The sequence below is a fragment of the Cherax quadricarinatus genome, chromosome 86 (genome assembly GCF_038502225.1).
Source record: "Cherax quadricarinatus isolate ZL_2023a chromosome 86, ASM3850222v1, whole genome shotgun sequence".
Classification (NCBI taxonomy): Eukaryota; Metazoa; Arthropoda; class Malacostraca; order Decapoda; family Parastacidae; genus Cherax; species Cherax quadricarinatus.
The window spans coordinates 8627336-8646711 of NC_091377.1; the positions used below are offsets into that span (position 1 = coordinate 8627336).

Here is a 19376-nt window from a genome sequence, read left to right on the forward strand (position 1 = left end):
ATCCTTGGTTAGGCCTCATTTAGATTATGCTACACAGTTTTGGTCACCGTATTACAGAATGGATATAAATGCTCTTGAAAACATACAAAGGAGGATGACAAAGTTGGCCCAATGTATCAGAAATCTTCCCTATTAGGTTAGACTGAGGACCCTGAATCTGCACTCTCTAGAAAGGCGTAGAATTAGGGGGGATATGATTTAGGTGTATAAATGGAAGACAGGAACAAATAAAGGGGATGTAAATAACGTGCTGAAAATATCTAGCCTAGACAGGACTCGTAGCAACGGTTTTAAGTTGGATAAATTCAGATTCAGGAAGGATATAGGAACAAACTCCCAAGTACAGTGATAGAGACTAAAACGTTGTGTAGTTTTAAAGGTAAGTTAGATAAATACATGAGTGGGTGTGAGTTGGACCTGATTAGCTTTTCTTACTAGGTCAGTTGCCGTGTTCCTTGGGTGAATGTGACCTGACCTGACTAGGTTGGGGCATTGACTTAAGCTGGTAGGAGACTTGGACCTGCTTCGCATGGGCCAGTAGGCCTGCTGCAGTGTTCCTTCTTTCTTATGTTCCATCCTGTGGATGGTGGTTTACCTGGAGTTTACCTGGAGAGAGTTCCGGGGGTCAACGCCCCCGCGGCCCGGTCTGTGACGAGGCCTCCTGGTGGATCAGAGCCTGATCAACCAGGCTGTTGCTGCTGGCTGCACGCAAACCAACGTACGAGCCACAGCCCGGCTGGTCAGGAACCGACTTGAGGTGCTTGTCCAGTGCCAGCTTGAAGACTGCCAGGGGTCTGTTGGTAATCCCCCTTATGTGTGCTGGGAGGCAGTTGAACAGTGAAGTAATTTTTATAAGGCAAAATACGACATTCTATTTCTGAGAACTAGAAGAAACAGAATCAGATACCATACTCTCACACACACATAATGCCCTGACTTAATCACACACCAACATGTGACCAATAATAACAACAATAAATTAAGAGGTGCCTAAGGGCACTGTCACTGGTCTTCTGTTATTTCTCTCTACGTCAAACCTACTTACTACCTCCCAGAATTTTAAATCAATCATTTCGAATATAGATCCGGTTGTTTACAACAAGATTGTTAATGATGTGTTCGTGAAACCAACAAAACGAATAAACTCAAAACTCGAAATCAGAATTTATTTTCACATTGTTTGTACAGAAATTTGTGACACAATGTTCGGAAATAAGGCTAAAAAAAATGTACAGATGAACATAAAGAGAAATAATACGTACAATGCCACAATGATGAAAAAATTTTAAGTACAAATATGACATTAGAATTCAACTTACACGTCCATCATTTATCTAAAAAAAATTCTAAAACAGTGGGTATTCTTTCGAAAATACATATATATGTACCTCAGATAACATTATTCACTCTCTATTCTTACATAGCATATATGTACACAGACATCTACAGCAACAAATCACACAAAACCAATCATGACACAATATAAATTCCCTGTCAAAATTATCACCGAACATCCTCACAGTTCAGAAGTTTAAATAAACAGAACATACAAATCATCCATATTAACTAATGTACATAATATACATACAGAATTCACAATATAAACATTAGTCCAGACCTTAAGCTCTTCTTGAAGAGCTGCAACAGAATATATATAGACACAATATAACAAAAAATACTGTGATATTCCAGGAATTCAATTCCGTCTGATTAGAAAAGCCATGAAAATTTAAGACCCAAAAATAGGAAACTATCTTCCAGAAAATTTAAAAAAATAATCAACCTGCCAACTGCTTCAAATTTTCTTATTAACCATCATTTTCTAGATATGATGTTGAATATATGATGGGAAATAAATATCAGATGTTTAAAATGTAATAATAATCTTATCCAGATTAAAACGAACTAATGTTCGAGTGTTAATACACTCGTATAGTTATTGTTACCACTATTTTTGTACCCCTGTCCCTTCAGTAATTATTATAACCAAAATTTCAATATAGTGTTGTATGCCTGTCTTATATTGTGGTTCTTGATTCACCGGTACTGTCCCGGTCCGGGACTTTTCCAGATGGTGACCCGGCCTTGGCTCCCTGTCTTGGGAGTGTCTTGGGACCTATGTTTCTCATGGGAGGAGGTACAAGTACCTCCTCATCTTGCGGGACCAACTGTCCCCAGGCGTAGCCTCATCCCCTGCCCTCACGGGGCTCGCAGGGAGAAACTAGGCCTCTGGTTCTGGCTCTGTATCATCTCATCACATTAACAATGATGTTTTAACACGTAGAGTTTTATTACTTAACATAATTATTACATTTCATAATATTAACTCCACACATTACATTAAACGAAGCCTTCAAATAATGTAACTTCATCTCTACAATGTCAAGCAGTTTTAAATTTTAGTTCAGTCTACCCATAATGCTCTGCTTAGTAAGAGACTTTTCAAAGTATCTGGGATAAATGTCAGCTAATTTCCTAACATTTAAGTGCATTTTGAAGACTGAATTAGTGTATTTCTTTTATTTGTTTCAAAAGGTTCAGGAAATGGCCAAACATTTAATTCTTGTTGGTAAAAATTCTAACCGAATTCGATCATCTTCATTTTCTGTAAATATTATTATTGTTATTATTATTATTATTATTATTATTATTATTGTTGTTGTTGTTGTTGTTGTTGTTGTTACAATCATGTGGGGAGCCCTAAGCTTGTAGGGGTGATGGTAGGCTATCAGAATCGATCCTAGAGAAGACAGTGTACGTCCAGTTCTTTGGATCAAGAACCATTCTACTGTTAATTCTAAAATTACCAAGTATAACGGAGTTGTCAAAAGATGGCTGGGATTCTTAATGCGACACAGTGATCCTTCGACTTTGACGTATGTAATAAAGAAAATAATTGAGGGCTATTTTTATATAGAGGAATAACACTTATTTTCACAAAGGTTGATCTCGAACAGGTGTTCGGAGACTCTTGTGTACTTCCCTGCTCAGAATGTCACCCACAACAGCCCACTAACACCCAGCTGCCTAGTTAATGCTGGGTGAACGGTGGCAGCCGGTGTAAGGAGACTTGATCATACGTCTCGCCCTGGGAGAGGTGTTATTTTCTGTTGTGCTGAGTGCTGCCTTAGGAAACCTCTCTCTGCGTCCTCTCTGACGCAGTGATCTCCGCATCACTCAACCCGCTGGCGTAGCATGTAGCGTTCTCTCTTTCTGGTAAGTCCAAAGTTCCTTTCGTCTGGTCCTCTGTGCTCCCAAGCCTCTTGATTTTCAAAGTCAGCTGACTGTTGTCATCTGAAACTACAGCTGAGACAGTGTTTTCTCTACTGGAGTCAAGTGTTGTGTTTGCCGATTGTTCTTTGGTTATCGGCAGTTGGTGAGCTGTGGACGGCTCCTGGGATTTCTGGCCTCCTGAACCGCTGAGAGTTACGTCAACAGATTTGAGAGTGATAGATAGGCGCTTCTTGAAGACCTTCTGGATGAATGTGTCATTGTTCTTGGCTTCCAGTTCCACATCCTCAGCGTTGTGTGACGACGAGTGACGCAGCGCTTCCACCAGACTGAACAAAGAAGAGACAATGGAATGTGATGCATACAAGTAGTTGGAAAAGCCACAAAAATGTAAACATTAATACAATTTACTTAGAATGTTTTGTCCCAAAGGCACATATAGGTAGGAAGACGAAGGTCTTATTGCTGAGAAAGGTGAAGAATGAGACACGTATGCAACATTCGGAAATCTTTATTGTGGACACGTTCCCGCAATAAAGATTTCCGAATGTTGGACAGATGTCTCATTTATCAACTTGTCGTTTTTATAAACCATTTTCATCACACTAAAAAAAAAAAAAGCGCCTGTGGAAGACGGCACAACAGACCACAAATAGAAGTTAATTCTTTAAACAGCTTCTAAGCCCAACTTGGATTATTATTAAGGAACTCTCAGTCGTTATTTAATAAAAAATCAGAACGAACAGGAACACAATTTAAAAATATATTACCATTTTCTGTTAGCTACAAATTATTCCAGTCACCGAACTGTGATTTTTTTTTTTCTTAAAAGGAACATGACTAAAAGAATGATTTGAATTTTGTGATTATTCTCGCAGATTATTTTCTACTGAGTTATTATTTAATTCGACTTACATGAAGGTGATCATAATGATAACGTTGAGAGAGGCAGCAAAGAAGAACTGAGCAGCTGGGAAGGAATCAACGGTGTTGTAGTAGAGGGGAGAGTAGACAGCGTAACCCATCATCGGCATCAACCCGTTGAGTGCCGCCATCACCGCGTTTATACGACCTGTTGAGCAACATCAACGTTAGTTTACAATCGAAATGATGACTTATCAACAGAGAATTGCATACAAGTCAATGCAACACACACGTTCTGCTAGGATGCTAAATTGGGTATCTTTATTTTGTAGACGTTTCGCCTGTCAGTAGCTTAATCAATACAATATAGAAGACTGGTTGGCGAAACGTGTACAGAATAAGATACACACACGTTGCACATGTGTCTAATTTATCATCTAATCTGCATTATGTACCACTGATACACACACTTTGTTATGTGCACTTGGGCTCGTCTCCAGCCTCGTTGTTGAGATACAAGGGATACAAGGGAGACCATCGTTGAGATACAAGGGATACAAGGGAGACCATCGTTGAGATACAAGGGATACAAGGGAGACCATCGTTGAGATACAAGGGATACAAGGGAGACCATCGTTGAGATACAAGGGATACAAGGGAGACCATCGTTGAGATACAAGGGATACAAGGGAGACCATCGTTGAGATACAAGGGATACAAGGGAGACCATCGTTGAGATACAAGGGATACAAGGGAGACTATCGTTGAGATACAAGGGAGACCATCGTTGAGATACAAGGGATACAAGGGGGACCATCGTTGAGATACAAGGGATACAAGGGAGACCATCGTTGAGATACAAGGGAGACCATCGTTGAGATACAAGGGATACAAGGGAGACCATCGTTGAGATACAAGGGAGACAAGCGATTAGATACAAGGGATACAAGGGAGACCATCGATGAGATACAAGGGATACAAGGGAGACCATCGTTGAGATACAAGGGAGACCATCGTTGAGATACAAGGGATACAAGGGAGACCATCGTTGAGATACAAGGGATACAAGGGAGACCATCGTTGAGATACAAGGGATACAAGGGAGACCATCGTTGAGATACAAGGGATAATACGAGCCCCGCTTCACTACAAATCCCGGGTAATGATATTATACATGGAGCGTTTTTCTCTTAAATACATTATTCACTACAGTTCACTGCGTAATAGTCCCTAACTTAAAATTCCCAACAACAGCAACAGCCCTGTTCATTTTGACCAGTCTTTGGACGGATGGCTCACGAAATCGTAATGACACGATTGCAAACAAACTAGACCACGGGCAGGATTGAACCCGCGGTCAGAGAGTCTCAAAACTCCAGACCGTCGCGTTAGCCACTGGACCAGCTAGCCACAATAAGATTCGTCCAACTAGGTATATTTCTGCACCATAGGAAGGTTAGCATAGGCACCACTGTGACCACAAATGCAAGTTTTTACAGACGAATTTGTGGTCACAGTGGTGCCTATGCTAACCTTCCTATAGTGTAGAAATATACCTAGTTGGACGAATCTTATTGTGGCTAGCTGGTCCAGTGGCTAACGCGACGGTCTGGAGTTTTGAGACTCTCTGATCGCGGGTTCTATCCCCACCCGTGGTATGGTTTGGACGGATGCTCACCTAGATATAGTTCTCCTCTTTGTTAAACAGTATTCTGTTGGACAAATTAGATTAATTTGCTTTCTAATTAAACTAGTGAACTTCAGCCTTATTTAAAAAACTTAGGAACAAAAGTAATGAATAAGATACATGTGCAAATCGTGTGTATCTTACTTTATCTTAACGTGTTGTCTGCATACCAGGCTTCAACAGTCAAATGCAAAGGTGATTTAACACCAAAGACAGTATTAAAGATACCCAAGGTGATGTATATGTGTCTTATTCATCAATAAAGATACCCAGGTGTTGCACATGTGCCTTATTCATCAATAAAGATACCCAGGTGTTGCACATGTGCCTTATTCATCAACTTGTCTGTATTACTTAACATAGAAACAAACCAGCTCACCTTTCTCTTCGCTTTTGACGAGTTTGGTTGACATCGACTTGAGGGAGATGACTATAGCGTTGGAGATGAGACCTGCAGGAGGTCCCAGCCACATGAGGAATGTTTGTGCTGGTCCACTTACCAGACCATAACACACGTACTCCCCTATCATAGACACTGTCGCTATCACCACCAGTGAAGCGTCCGTGAAAGACAGTAACTTTGTTAGGAACGGCACCAGGAACAGCGAGCCTGTAAATGATAAAAATATTAGTTTTATATAAGGTAATTTAAGACAAAATGGATGAATCTTTATATTGTAACGTATAAATAAGAATACCAGCCACTGCATCTTTTCTTGACCACAATTGGACAAGAATAACAGCTCCTCTGAAAGCTGGCATAATCAATGATAACACTGAGCACTGTACTTCATCTTGTCGGTATACAATACCGACAAGATAAAGAATTAGACACATATTACACGTGTGTCTGTTTCTTCATCAACACTGGCCCGTGCCCTGGTGGCAAAAGCTCTCGCTTCACACGGTGAGGGGTCCAGGTTCGATTCCCGGCAAAGGTTGGAAACACTGGGTGCGTTTCCTTACACCAGTTGTCCTTGCTCACCCATCAGTAATAATGGGTACCTGGGTATTAGTCGACTGGTATGGGTCAGAAGTGCTCAGTATAACAAGCGGGTTTCTTTTCATTAATGTCAACTAGGCTTGTATACCTTGTACATGTACTTGTATACCTTGTACATGCACTTGTATACCTTGTACATGTACTTGTATACCTTGTACATGTACTTGTATACCTTGTACATGTACTTGTATACCTTGTACATGTACTTGTATACCTTGTACATGTACTTGTATACCTTGAACATGTACTTGTATACCTTGTACATGCACTTGTATACCTTGTACATGTACTTGTATACCTTGTACATGTACTTGTATACCTTGTACATGTACTTGTATACCTTGTACATGTACTTGTATACCTTGTACATGTACTTGTATACCTTGTACATGTACTTGTATACCTTGTACATGTACTTGTATACCTTGTACATGTACTTGTATACCTTGTACATGCACTTGTATACCTTGTACATGCACTTGTATACCTTGTACATGCACTTGTATACCTTGTACATGCACTTGTATACCTTGTACATGTACTTGTATACCTTGTACATGTACTTGTATACCTTGTACATGTACTTGTATACCTTGTACATGCACTTGTATACCTTGTACATGTACTTGTATACCTTGTACATGTACTTGTATACCTTGTACATGTACTTGTATACCTTGTACATGTACTTGTATACCTTGTACATGTACTTGTATACCTTGTACATGTACTTGTATACCTTGTACATGTACTTGTAGAAATAGAGATATTATTATTATTACCCCGTCTTGCTCTGTTTTTAATTATACTGTCATAATATCGAAGATGAGACGGGAGACAGGCGTTCCAAGAAAGTGGAGCATACTCAAGGTCTGAGTGCACTTACGAGGTCTTGCAGCCAACTGTCACCCCAACTGTCTCTTTTAGACTCAACGACGATTTTAAGTGATTAAATTTATCATGAGTATAAGAACTATTGACTGACAGAGATAATTCAATAATGTTCAGTATATTTACTCACGTTTCCAAGTTTTTCTTAAATCATGCAATGCCTATAACATATTCCCCTTTAAAAATAATCGAAACAGTTAAATATAGTAAAAAAAATAGTCAAAAATAGCAAAAATAATAAAAAATGTCAAAAATAGGCAAAAGTAATAAAAACTAATCAGAAAAATAAAAAAAAACGTGAAAAAAGTAAAAAAATAATGAGAAATCACCTCCTGAACCTGAATTATATTTAACTCTTACGTATCAATAACAACCCTGTTGATCCACATCATTTTAACATTTAAACAGAAGTTTAAACAACCATTAATCTAGTTCAACACATGTATTAACCAAGTGTATACTAAACTTATCAAAATATTGAGAAGTCAAATTTGGCCAACCATAACATTGCAATAGTCTGGTGTTTTTGTCTCTTCGCCTAGTAATCAGAAGCTAACCTTTAGGCTACTGTGAATGCTGTGCATAAGAAGGGGCTGTCTATATACACGGTGTTTCACTCGTAGAAGGCGCCAAGTTGGTACTCTCGTAGGTGCAGCCGAGTTGGTACTCTCGTAGGTGCAGCCGAGTTGGTACTCTCGTAGGTGCAACCGTGTTGGTTGTATATCTGTGGTGAACGATAACTCGGGGCCTCCTACGAGTGAAATACCGTGTAGTTTACACGTGTCAGTTACTCCATTATCAAATGTGTACCGTACTTTACTCTACAAAGTTGTGGTGTATTTGTAATTAACGTACCAAGGGCAGCCATTAAGTTACGATAAGTGATCCAGTAGCCGTAGTCAGTGGCGTCCCATTGTAGGGCGCGACGCACGAACAGGTACATGAAGAACCCTGGAACAGTAGAATTTGACCATAATAGTTAGGCACTGAAAGCTTTACAAATAGTATATTTACAGTACACAAATAACCCGACCATAGGAGAAAAACTTTACGACGACGTTTCGGTCCTATTTGAACCATTAACTAGTCATAGTGTGACTAGTTAATGGTCCAAGTTGGACCGAAACGATAAAGTTTCTTTCTCCTCTGTGCGGATTGTATATGTATTGTTCCAGTCACGGTATTGTGACTTTGTGTTTTCTATATTTACAAGCTGAGTATTGATTAATAATAAATCTTTCTAAGGACATTTTATGTAGATTTATGCGGGAGTAAAGAATCAGTGAACTGAAGAATTAAACACGTGCAACATCTGGGTATCTTCATTGACGTCTACAATGAAGATATTCAAATGTTGCACATGCATCATTTCATCTATTCGGTATTGTATACCATGTATGTACATGCAATTACCTCTAGCCATGCGTCGTATCATGTTAGCAGTCATTACAGCCAAGAGAATAGCCCTCGCGTTGCCCTCGCGTCTCCTGAACGCTGTCTTGAAGGACTCCACTACGCGCCTCCAGTTGAAGAAATCCACCACCATGGTGGTAATTTTCACATCCCTTTTCGTGAAGTTGGAGTCATCTGTGATGGATCCCTTTGCTTGTAGCTTTTTCTTGGCGAAGGGTCCGTGACTTTCCTTTATGAAGACGACGATATAAATACCTGTGAGAAAGTATGCGAGCAACACGAGTCCTAAAGCCATATTATAATCACTGTACTTAATGACTAATGCACCAACTAGCGTACCCAGGGGACCGCCTAAGAACCACATCGAGTTGGCCGTACTGATGCGAGAGGTTCGCTGAGCTTCCTTGCTGATGTCGCTGATGTAGCTGACTGTAGAGGAGAGGATGCCTGCGTTGGTGCCTCCCAGAGCTTCCAAAAAGGTCACAAAGTAGATCACTTCTACAGGCCAGCTGGTTTGCCAGTTGGACAGCAGGTAACCCCCAGCAAACATCACGTGACCCACCACCGTTACTAGTATGGGAATCTGTCAGCAAAAAAAGAAAATATATGACGTGTGATAAATGGTTTAAAAGACTGAGATACCTTTCCATTATTTAGGAATCTACACTGAGGAAACGTTTCGCCCGCCAGTGGCTTCAGTTCAAGACAGAGAAGAACGGTGGAAAAAAGGAGGAGTTTGAGGAAATCAGTCCTTAACCTGGAATCGATTCCAGGCTCAGGGACTGATTACCTCAAACTACTCCTCTTTTTCAACCGTTCCTCTTTGTATTAAACTGAAGAAGCCACTGGCGGGCGAAACGTTTCCTCAGTAAAGATTCCCAAATGTTGCAAAAGTGTCATTCTTATGATATAATGTTTAACAGTGTGAGTGTTATTACTACGGTGTATAATCATATACAAAAACAATCAAAGATCAACAGATGATTGATTTCAAACAAGGCTGTTTGTTTATGAAAGGCTTTTTATCAAGCATCAAGTAACACCATAGTGTTACTCTTCTCTGTATGATAGATCAATAGTGGGAACATCAGCAGTGTGCTGCTACCCTATTTAAATGACAGTTACATGGTGGGAACCAAAGCTAGCTATGGATCCCTGTCATATTCCAGTCACACAAGTTGGGCCTCACATATCACATAATGAGATGTGTCAGCCTGAGACTGGGCAAGGCTACGAGGATATCATTAATCATTCCAATTTGGGTCCACCACTGGAAGACTGTTTATACTAATGGTATACAATACCTGGGCCAGGAGCTATGACTCGACCCCTGCAACCATAAACAGGTGAGAGCCGACAAGTACGTAATTAGGAACACTGCAACACAAATTGAAGCTATGCAACTAAACACATACTGACTGAAGGTACCAGACAGTTACATAAATATCTCAGTTCTACTGGAAGAGTGACAGGATAAGATGGAAGGTCCTTGACCACAAGAAATTGCAAAAGATTTTACCGATTCTTACGGAAATAATTCTGAAATGGGATCTCGAGGTTCACTTAATATGGCAGGCAAATTTTGTTGTAACTTAACATTATTTAATAGTATATTTGACAGAATAATAATAATAATAATAATAATAATAATAATAATGATAATAATAATAATAATAATAATAATAATAATAATAATAATAATAATAATAATAATAATAATTACTATTGGTAGAATGTGGCAACGTTTTGCTCCTTATACTTAATAATAATGTCATTAATAGCAATAATAATAATATTAATAACAAAGCTCTTGAAGAGCGAAACGTTGCCTCAATAAAATGTCACATTAGTTGCGTCTGTGTGCATTTACCTAATGTTTCGTCGGGAATTCTATTATTATTATTATTATTATTATTATTATTATTATTATTATTATAATTATTATTATTAGTTTTACTGTCTCCTCGTGACTGGAACAATACACAAATAACCAGCACATAGGACAGACGAGCTTACGGAGACGTTTCGGTCCAACTTGGACCGAAACGTCGTCGTGAGCTCCTCTCTCGTATGTGCTGGTTATTTGTGTGTGTGTCAACAGATGGCAGTCTAACCTAACTAAACATGAGAAAACGTTTCCCCACACACTGGTTTCCTCAGTAAAGGTTCCCATGTGATAAATGGTTTTCAAAACCGATAAATCACATCTGTCAGACACTGCAGCATCATGGGATCTTGATACAAAGAATTCTTCAACACTTGTCCAACCTTTGGACGAACACCTACTTACACCAGTGGATGGTCCCACTGTGATCCCGCCTCCTCCTGCTTCCATTCGCCTGACTGCACTATATAAGCCACTTCTCCGACCACAAAAACTGTGTCCTCCAGCGGTGATACATTTCCACCGATACCTGCCGGTGATCCCACCAACATTCTCTCCTGCATTATGTATGCCCACGTGCACACTGTAGATCTACCTGGATCCTTCAGTTCCACCATCAGTGAACTCTTCAGGCTAAACAATATACCCAGCTTTACATTTCCTGAATCTCCACCTTCGATAGAAATCATCAAGTCCAACGCAAATATTGTTTATGTTTCCACAGCTCCACCACCACCGTCGCCTCCATGTGACACCAATGACCACCGCCTCCTCCTTCCACCACTGCGATGGACCAATCATCGACCGACGAGACTCCTCTACACCCCACCAATGAGAGGCAACCACCGCCTTCTACTACCACTGCAATGGACCAATCAGCGATCTCGCCTCGCCCGTCTCAGCCACCAGCCAAGAGAGCTAAAACGCTACAACATCGTGCTACCCCGGCCCAATCAGTCACTCCTTCAACTTCCACTACTGCCAGCCCTTCTGTGGCTGCCTCAGCCCTTGAAAATAAGCCTGAATACATGGCTTTGCTGGTGTCTGATTCTGCACAACTGACCAATACAATGACGAGATAATTGCCCAAGAAATACACCAACGACTCCAGGATGGGACTGTTAAGTTTACCTGCGACTCGAAGCATGTCTACACCTTCGAACAAATGCTTCATTATATCAACCAGCGTATAGTAGATACCAAAAACCTGATTGAAGTGGACTACATCTCAAGGAAGAAGTTCAGATCCCTATAAAACGGTTCACTCCACTAGCAAGCTTCCCATCGACCAATCACCGTAAAGCTGTTCCCCAGCACTCAGCCATTGGCTAAAGCTGGGGTGTGGTTCCAATCGATCCTGTAAAGGCTGCCTTCTCGGCCCTTCCTGACATTGCCTGCTGCTGTGCAGTTGTCATGCCCTTCAAGACACTCCCATTCCTGGGAGCCAAGGCGGGGCCACCTCTTGGAAAAGACCTGGGCCGGGCGCTGTACCGGCGAATCTACAACATATGCTGTACTTTCTATAAGAGTGATGGACTGAACACATCGATTCCAGACTGAGGGACTGATTACCTCAACCTCCCCCTCTCTTTACAACTTTCTTTGTATTGGACTGATGAAGCCAATGTGTGGCAAAACATTTCCTCAATAAAGATTCCCATATGTCGCATTGTACAAGTATGGTATACTAAACCGACAAGATTAAGATTTAGACACATGTGCAACATCTGGGTATCTTTATTGTAGACGTCTCGCCCTCCAATGGCTTTATCAATATAGATTCAAGGACATAATTTGTAGGCAGTAGAACTATATACAAAAGATGAGGTAATCAGTCCCTCAGCCTTGGAGGTGGTGTAAAGAGCACCGTAGTGGTGTAGATTCTACACGACTACGGTGCTCTTCACACCAACTCCAAGGCTGAGGGACTGATTACCTTATACTCCTTATCTTCAACTATTTATCTCCGTCGGACTGAGGAAGCCACCTGTTGCACAAATGTCTCAATCATCAACTTGTTCTCTCAACCATTTATCTGCAATCACTCACATGTCTTCAACGTCTGACTGTCTATTGACCTTAGACTGAATATCAATGTGATTACTGTTTTTTTTTTTTTTTTTACACAAACAAATTTTGCCAAGTAAAACTATCATTAGGAAGGATAATATAACAAGATCCATTTGGCAGAAGAATAAAACAGAGGAATGGCATCCAGTCACAAGATATACATATGTATCGTGAAGTGTGTTAGGTAAGACACATATGCAACAGTTAGGTATCTTTATTTCGAAACGTTTCGCCTACACAGTAGGCTTCTTCAGTCGAGTACAGAAAAGTTGATAGAAGCAGAAGATACTTGAAGACGATGTAATCAGTCCATCACCCTTTAAGTTTTGAGGTGGTCAGTCCCTCAGTCTGGAGAAGAGTATTGTTCCGTAGTATGAAACAACATCGTGAAGTGTATATTTCAGTGTATATATACTACGAGTTTACTGTGATCCCTATTTTGGGATGAAGGTATTCTTAATTGTTAAATATTGTTTGTACTGAGGAAATGGTATGGTGATACCGACACGATGTGGAAAAAGACACTTATGTACAGTTCAGGACATTTATTAGAGGAAACGTTTCGCCACGAGTGGCTTCTTCAATCCTTAGGATTGAAGAAGCCACTCGTGGCGAAACGTTTCCTCTAATAAATGTCCTGAACTGGACATAAGTGTCTTTTTCCACATTGCTTGTACTGTTGGTGTATCCCCCTCCCTCTGGCTCCGCTATGTAGACGACATCTTTGCTTTTCGGCATCATGACTCTAGTCTCTTCCAACCAGTTCTCGATGCCCTTGACAATCTTACTTACCAACCATCCAGACTGGCTCCAGGTATATCAGAAAGATAAGAGGCACCAGCAACTCACCTTTCGTCCGTATTTGTCACTCCAGGCGCCCATGAAGAGCACGTAGATGAGAGGTAGTACTGATATGATGATACTGTTGTAGAAGGTGAAGATAGAGAACTCTCTCTGGACTCTCACACTCTCCTCTGGATGAGCTGACAAGTTAGCACACACCTGTGGTCAACAAATACTCTTATTTCACCTTTTACTCTTGGCCTACATTCTAAAAATTTACATGTATCAATTTCTTTAAAACAAGGACAAAATTTTTACTTATTGTGATGTATATCAACTTTCAATTAATGTTATTTTTGTACATGAATGGTACACAATATCGACAAGAAGCAGAATTATACACATGCGCAACATCTGGGTATTTTTATTTGTAGACGTTTCGCCATCCAGTGGCTTTATCAATACATTATGTTCTTGATTTTGTACTGATAAGCCACTGGATGGCGAAACATCTACAAATAAAGATCCCAGATGTTTCACATGTGTCTAATTCTTCAATATTATTTTTGTTCGAATTTCTTCAGTTAAGACAACGAACTATTGCTTCATCAAAGACTTCGCTCAGGTCGCAACACTTACCTCTGGTGAGAACCCTAAATTCACTGAACATATCTTGTTCAGTTGAACGTTTTCAGTGAAGAGGAGCATGGCTTCTTTGCACGCTCCGTCTACGAGCATGACAGGTTCTACGGTGATAGCTTTCAGCGCAGTCACCAGACGGGCCGCCATCATCTCTGAGTTCTTGCAACACCACCTCGTTTGTTGATGAATCAAATACGCACCTCCACCGAGATGCACGTGGCACGGATGTGCTGACTTCCTGCAGCAACACTTGACACGAATGAGCTGGCTGGCTTCTCACATCAACACATGACACGAATGAGCTGGCTGGATTCTCACATCAACACTTGACACGAATGAGCTGGCTGGCTTCTCACATCAACACTTGACACGAATGAGCTGGCTGGCTTCTCACATCAACACTTGACACGAATGAGCTGGCTGGCTTCTCACATCAACACTTGACACGAATGAGCTGGCTGGCTTCTCACATCAACACTTGACACGAATGAGCTGGCTGGCTTCTCACATCAACACTTGACACGAATGAGGTGGCTGGCTTCTCACATCAACACTTGACACGAATGAGCTGGCTGGCTTCTCACATCAACACTTGACACGAATGAGCTGGCTGGCTTCTCACATCAACACTTGACACGAATGAGCTGGCTGGCTTCTCACATCAACACTTGACACGAATGAGCTGGCTGGCTTCTCACATCAACACTTGACACGAATGAGCTGGCTGGCTTCTCACATCAACACTTGACACGAATGAGCTATCTGGCTTCTCACATTAACACTTGACACGAATGAGCTGGCTGGCTTCTCACATCAACACTTGACACGAATGAGCTGGCTGGCTTCTCACATCAACACTTGACACGAATGAGCTATCTGGCTTCTCACATTAACACTTGACACGAATGAGCTATCTGGTTTCTCACATCAACACTTGACACGAATGAGCTGGCTGGCTTCTCACATCAACACTTGACACGAATGGGCTATCTGGCTTCTCACATCAACACTTGACACAGGCTGTCTTACTACACCAACGCACACTTGACACAGTGTTGATGATCTCTATCCACCAACAAATATAAATACACACACTAGGAACTACAGAGTGGAGAGCCTTCCATACACTAGGAACTTCAGTACACACACGTTATAGGAACTCCACACACACGTTATAGGAACTCCACACACACGTTATAGGAACTCCACACACACGTTATAGGAACTCCACACACACGTTATAGGAACTCCACACACACGTTATAGGAACTCCACACACACGTTATAGGAACTCCACACACACGTTATAGGAACTTATAACTTTGCCACAAGTGTGCTACTGACGACCAGATCAGTATTATATCTGAAGGATACAATGTCCTTTCTTCTCTCCTCCTTCACCGATGTTAAGTGCTGGTGACGAAACTGTTGCTCACCCATACACGCTGGGTACTGACTGGCTGGCTCCCTGATCTCGCCAACACACATAGGTTCCAACTGAATCTGCTATTTTCTTCCAGGAAACGTTAGTTGCTAGTATATCAGATTTCTCGCCCATTGGCTGACGCTGGTAAACAACTGCCTTTGATCAGTGATTTCACTGGATGAATCAGCTTCCTTCGTCCGACAATAACTATTGGCAAACAAGATTCCCTTTATCAACGATAAATAGTGATGAATACGCATTTTTTATCAACCGAATAATTAAAAAAATGTTATTCACATTCACGTAAAACAAATGTATGGAATAACTATCGCAGCGGAGGAGTTAAACCAGAACAAGAACTATCAAACTTCAAATATCGTAAGTTACACTGTACCGCTGAGCAAGACCTTGTGGGCTACAAACGTGTTACGTTCTCAAGTAACTGGGAAACGCTGCAGTCTCGATGCTTTATACTAGTCTAGTCATGGTCTGACTGAGAGCAAGAAGGCACTATCCAGTCTCGGGTTATGAGGCTAGCGTAGATTACCAAGGGCGATGGGCGGAGGAAGGAGAGGAGGAGGAGGAGGAGGAGGAGGAAGAGGGGGAGGAGAAGGAAGAAGAGAAGGAGGAGTACTTGTAATAATAACAAAAAGCACCAGTAGTAGTGGTGGTGGTAGTAGTAGTAGTAGTAGTAACTGATAAGACATATTCAAGGATATAGGAAAGCACTGGTCTGGTAATAGAGTTGTGGATGAATGGAACAAACTCCCGAGTAACGTCATCGAAGCTTAAACCTCGTGTTGCTTTAAAAACAGGTTATGTAAAGTAAAAGGACACAAGTGCAACTAATGTGACATTTTATTGTGGCAACGTTTCGCTCTCCAGGAGCTTTGTCAAGCCATTACAAACAAATACATGGACACAGGGTATATAAAGGCTCAGAGTGAGGTGCAATACTAGTGAGGTACCATTTCGATGTTCACTAGTGGTAGTAGTAGTAGTAGTGACAAAAGTAATACATAAAAACAGGTTAGACAAGTGCTTGAGTGGGTGTGAGGTTGACCTGCCTTGCTTGGGCCAGTAGGCATCCTGCAGTTATCCTTCTCATTCCTTTCAAGATTGATAGACTGATTACATCGACTCCAGGCTGCGGGACTGATTACCTCAAACTCCTTCGGATCTTCACAATTGTTCGCATAGGACTGATGAAGCCACTGTGTGGCGAAACGTTTCCTCAGTAAAGATACCCAAGAGTTGCACATGTGTCTAATTTATCAACTTGTCGGTTCTCTGAACCATTTATCTGCATCTTATGTTCTTAAGTACTGATAAAGTCAGTGGTGGGCGAAACTCTTATCGGTATTATATACACAAGAACATAAGAAAGGAGGAACACTGCAGCAGGCCTGTTGGCCCATACTAGGCAGGTCCTTTACAATCCATCCCACTAGTTGTTAGGTAAGACACATATGCAACAGTTAGACAACTTTATTCCGATAAATAAAAAGTTGTCTAACTGTTGCATATGTGTCTTACCTAACAACCTGTCGGTATTGTATACCATTTTGATGTTCAATCCATCCCACTAACAAAATATTTGCCCAACCAATTTTCAATGCCACCCAAGAAATAAGCTCTGTTAACCCTATCCAATCATATGCAAGTCCCACTCAAATCCAACCCCTCTCACTCATGCATTTATCCAACCTAAATTTGAAACTACCCAAGGTTTTAGCTTCAATAACCCTACTAAGCAGACTGTTACTCATCAAGTACCCTATTTCCAGACATGATCGAGGTGTATAAGTGGAAGATGGGTATTAATAAAGGGGATATTAATAAGGTCTTTGAACATAAGAACATAAGAATATAGGAACACTGCAGAAGGCCTACTGGCCCATACGAGGCAGGTCCTTATCAAAACGATCTCTACCTAAAGCCACCCAAGAAATAACTCCAATCAATGACACCAATCAAACCCAACCCCTCCCACTCATATATTTGTCCAGTCTCTTCTTAAAGCTACCCAAGGTCCTAGCCTCTATCACCCCACTAGGAAGACTGTTGAACATCAAAATGTAGATGAATGGTTCAGAGAACCGACATGTTGATAAATTAGACACATGTGCAACTCTTGGGTATCTTTATTGAGGAAACGTGTCGCCACACAGTGGCTTCATCAGTCCATACAAAGGAGAATCTTGAAGAACAGGAGGAGAATGAGGTAATCAGTCCCTCAACCTTGAGTCGATGTGGTCAGTCCATCAATCTTGAATAGAATACGGCATACGTGCTGAGAAGGAGCTTATAAACCGTTGGCAGGAGAGGTGCAGAAGTCATAGGTCGTGTAACATTTGTTCAATGTCGAAGTAGGTCGTGCCCAAGAATTAGGCAAGCGAAGAATTCCCAAGTATTAAGATCCCAAGAAATTGCAGTGTCTGACAGGTTTGTAGATGAATGGTTCAGAGAACCGACATGTTGATAAATTAGACACATGTGCAACTCTTGGGTATCTTTATTGAGGAAACGTGTCGCCACACAGTGGCTTCATCAGTCCATACAAAGGAGAATCTTGAAGAACAGGAGGAGAATGAGGTAATCAGTCCCTCAACCTTGAGTCGATGTGGTCAGTCCATCAATCTTAAATAGAATACGGCATACGTTGTTAGGTAAGACACATATGCAACAGTTAGGTATCTTTATTATGAAACGTTTCGCCTACACAGTAGGCTTCTTCAGTCAAGTACAGAAAATAAAGTTGGTAGAATTACCGACAATATGTAAAGTAAAAGGACACAAGTGCAACTAATGTGACATTTATTGTAGCAACGTTTCGCTCTCCAGGAGCTTTATCAAGTAATGGCTTGATAAAGCTCCTGGAGAGCGAAACGTTGCTACAATAAATGTCACATTAGTTGCACTTGTGTCCTTTTACTTTACACAAGTACAGAAAAGTTGATAGAAGCAGAAGATACTTGAAGACGATGTAATCAGTCCATCACCCTTAAAGTTTTGAGGTGGTCAGTCCCTCAGTCTGGAGAAGAGCATTGTTCCATAGTATGAAACAATATGGAGATGAAGTGACAGGATGGAGCTTTTATAGCGCCATGAGGTGAGACGTAGGCCACTAGGAGAGGTAAGAACTCAGATATCTGATTGGTCAAAAGAGAGGCATATATAGGCAAATCAAAAGAGGAGAGGGGCAATTGAGAAATCGATATAGTCAGTTAAAGAGAGAAATAAAAAAGGGAATTAGAAAAGCAAAAAGAGATTATGAGGTTAAAGTTGCAAGAGAATCGAAGACTAACCCAAAAGGATTCTTTCAGGTATACAGAAGTAAGATCAGGGACAAGATAGGCCCACTCAAAAGTTCCTCGGGTCAGCTCACTGACAGTGATAAGGAATTGTGTAGAATTTTTAACACATACTTCCTCTCAGTTTTTACACAGGAGGATACCAGCGATATGCCAGTAATGATAAA

General features: G+C 41.0%; 1 protein-coding gene across 1 annotated transcript; it reads right to left on the reverse strand.

Annotated features, from left to right (window-relative positions):
- Positions 1-1157: 1157 nt before the first annotated feature.
- Positions 1158-16315, reverse strand: LOC128702999 (proton-coupled folate transporter). Its single transcript, XM_053797518.2, has 7 exons — positions 14467-16315; positions 13894-14046; positions 9090-9672; positions 8532-8627; positions 6162-6392; positions 4147-4303; positions 1158-3560 (listed from the first exon to the last, which is right to left on the reverse strand). The coding sequence occupies exons 1-7, from the start codon at positions 14617-14619 to the stop codon at positions 3128-3130; spliced, it is 1806 nt and encodes a 601-aa protein (XP_053653493.2). The 5' UTR covers positions 14620-16315; the 3' UTR covers positions 1158-3127.
- Between the last annotated feature and the right edge of the window lie 3061 nt (positions 16316-19376).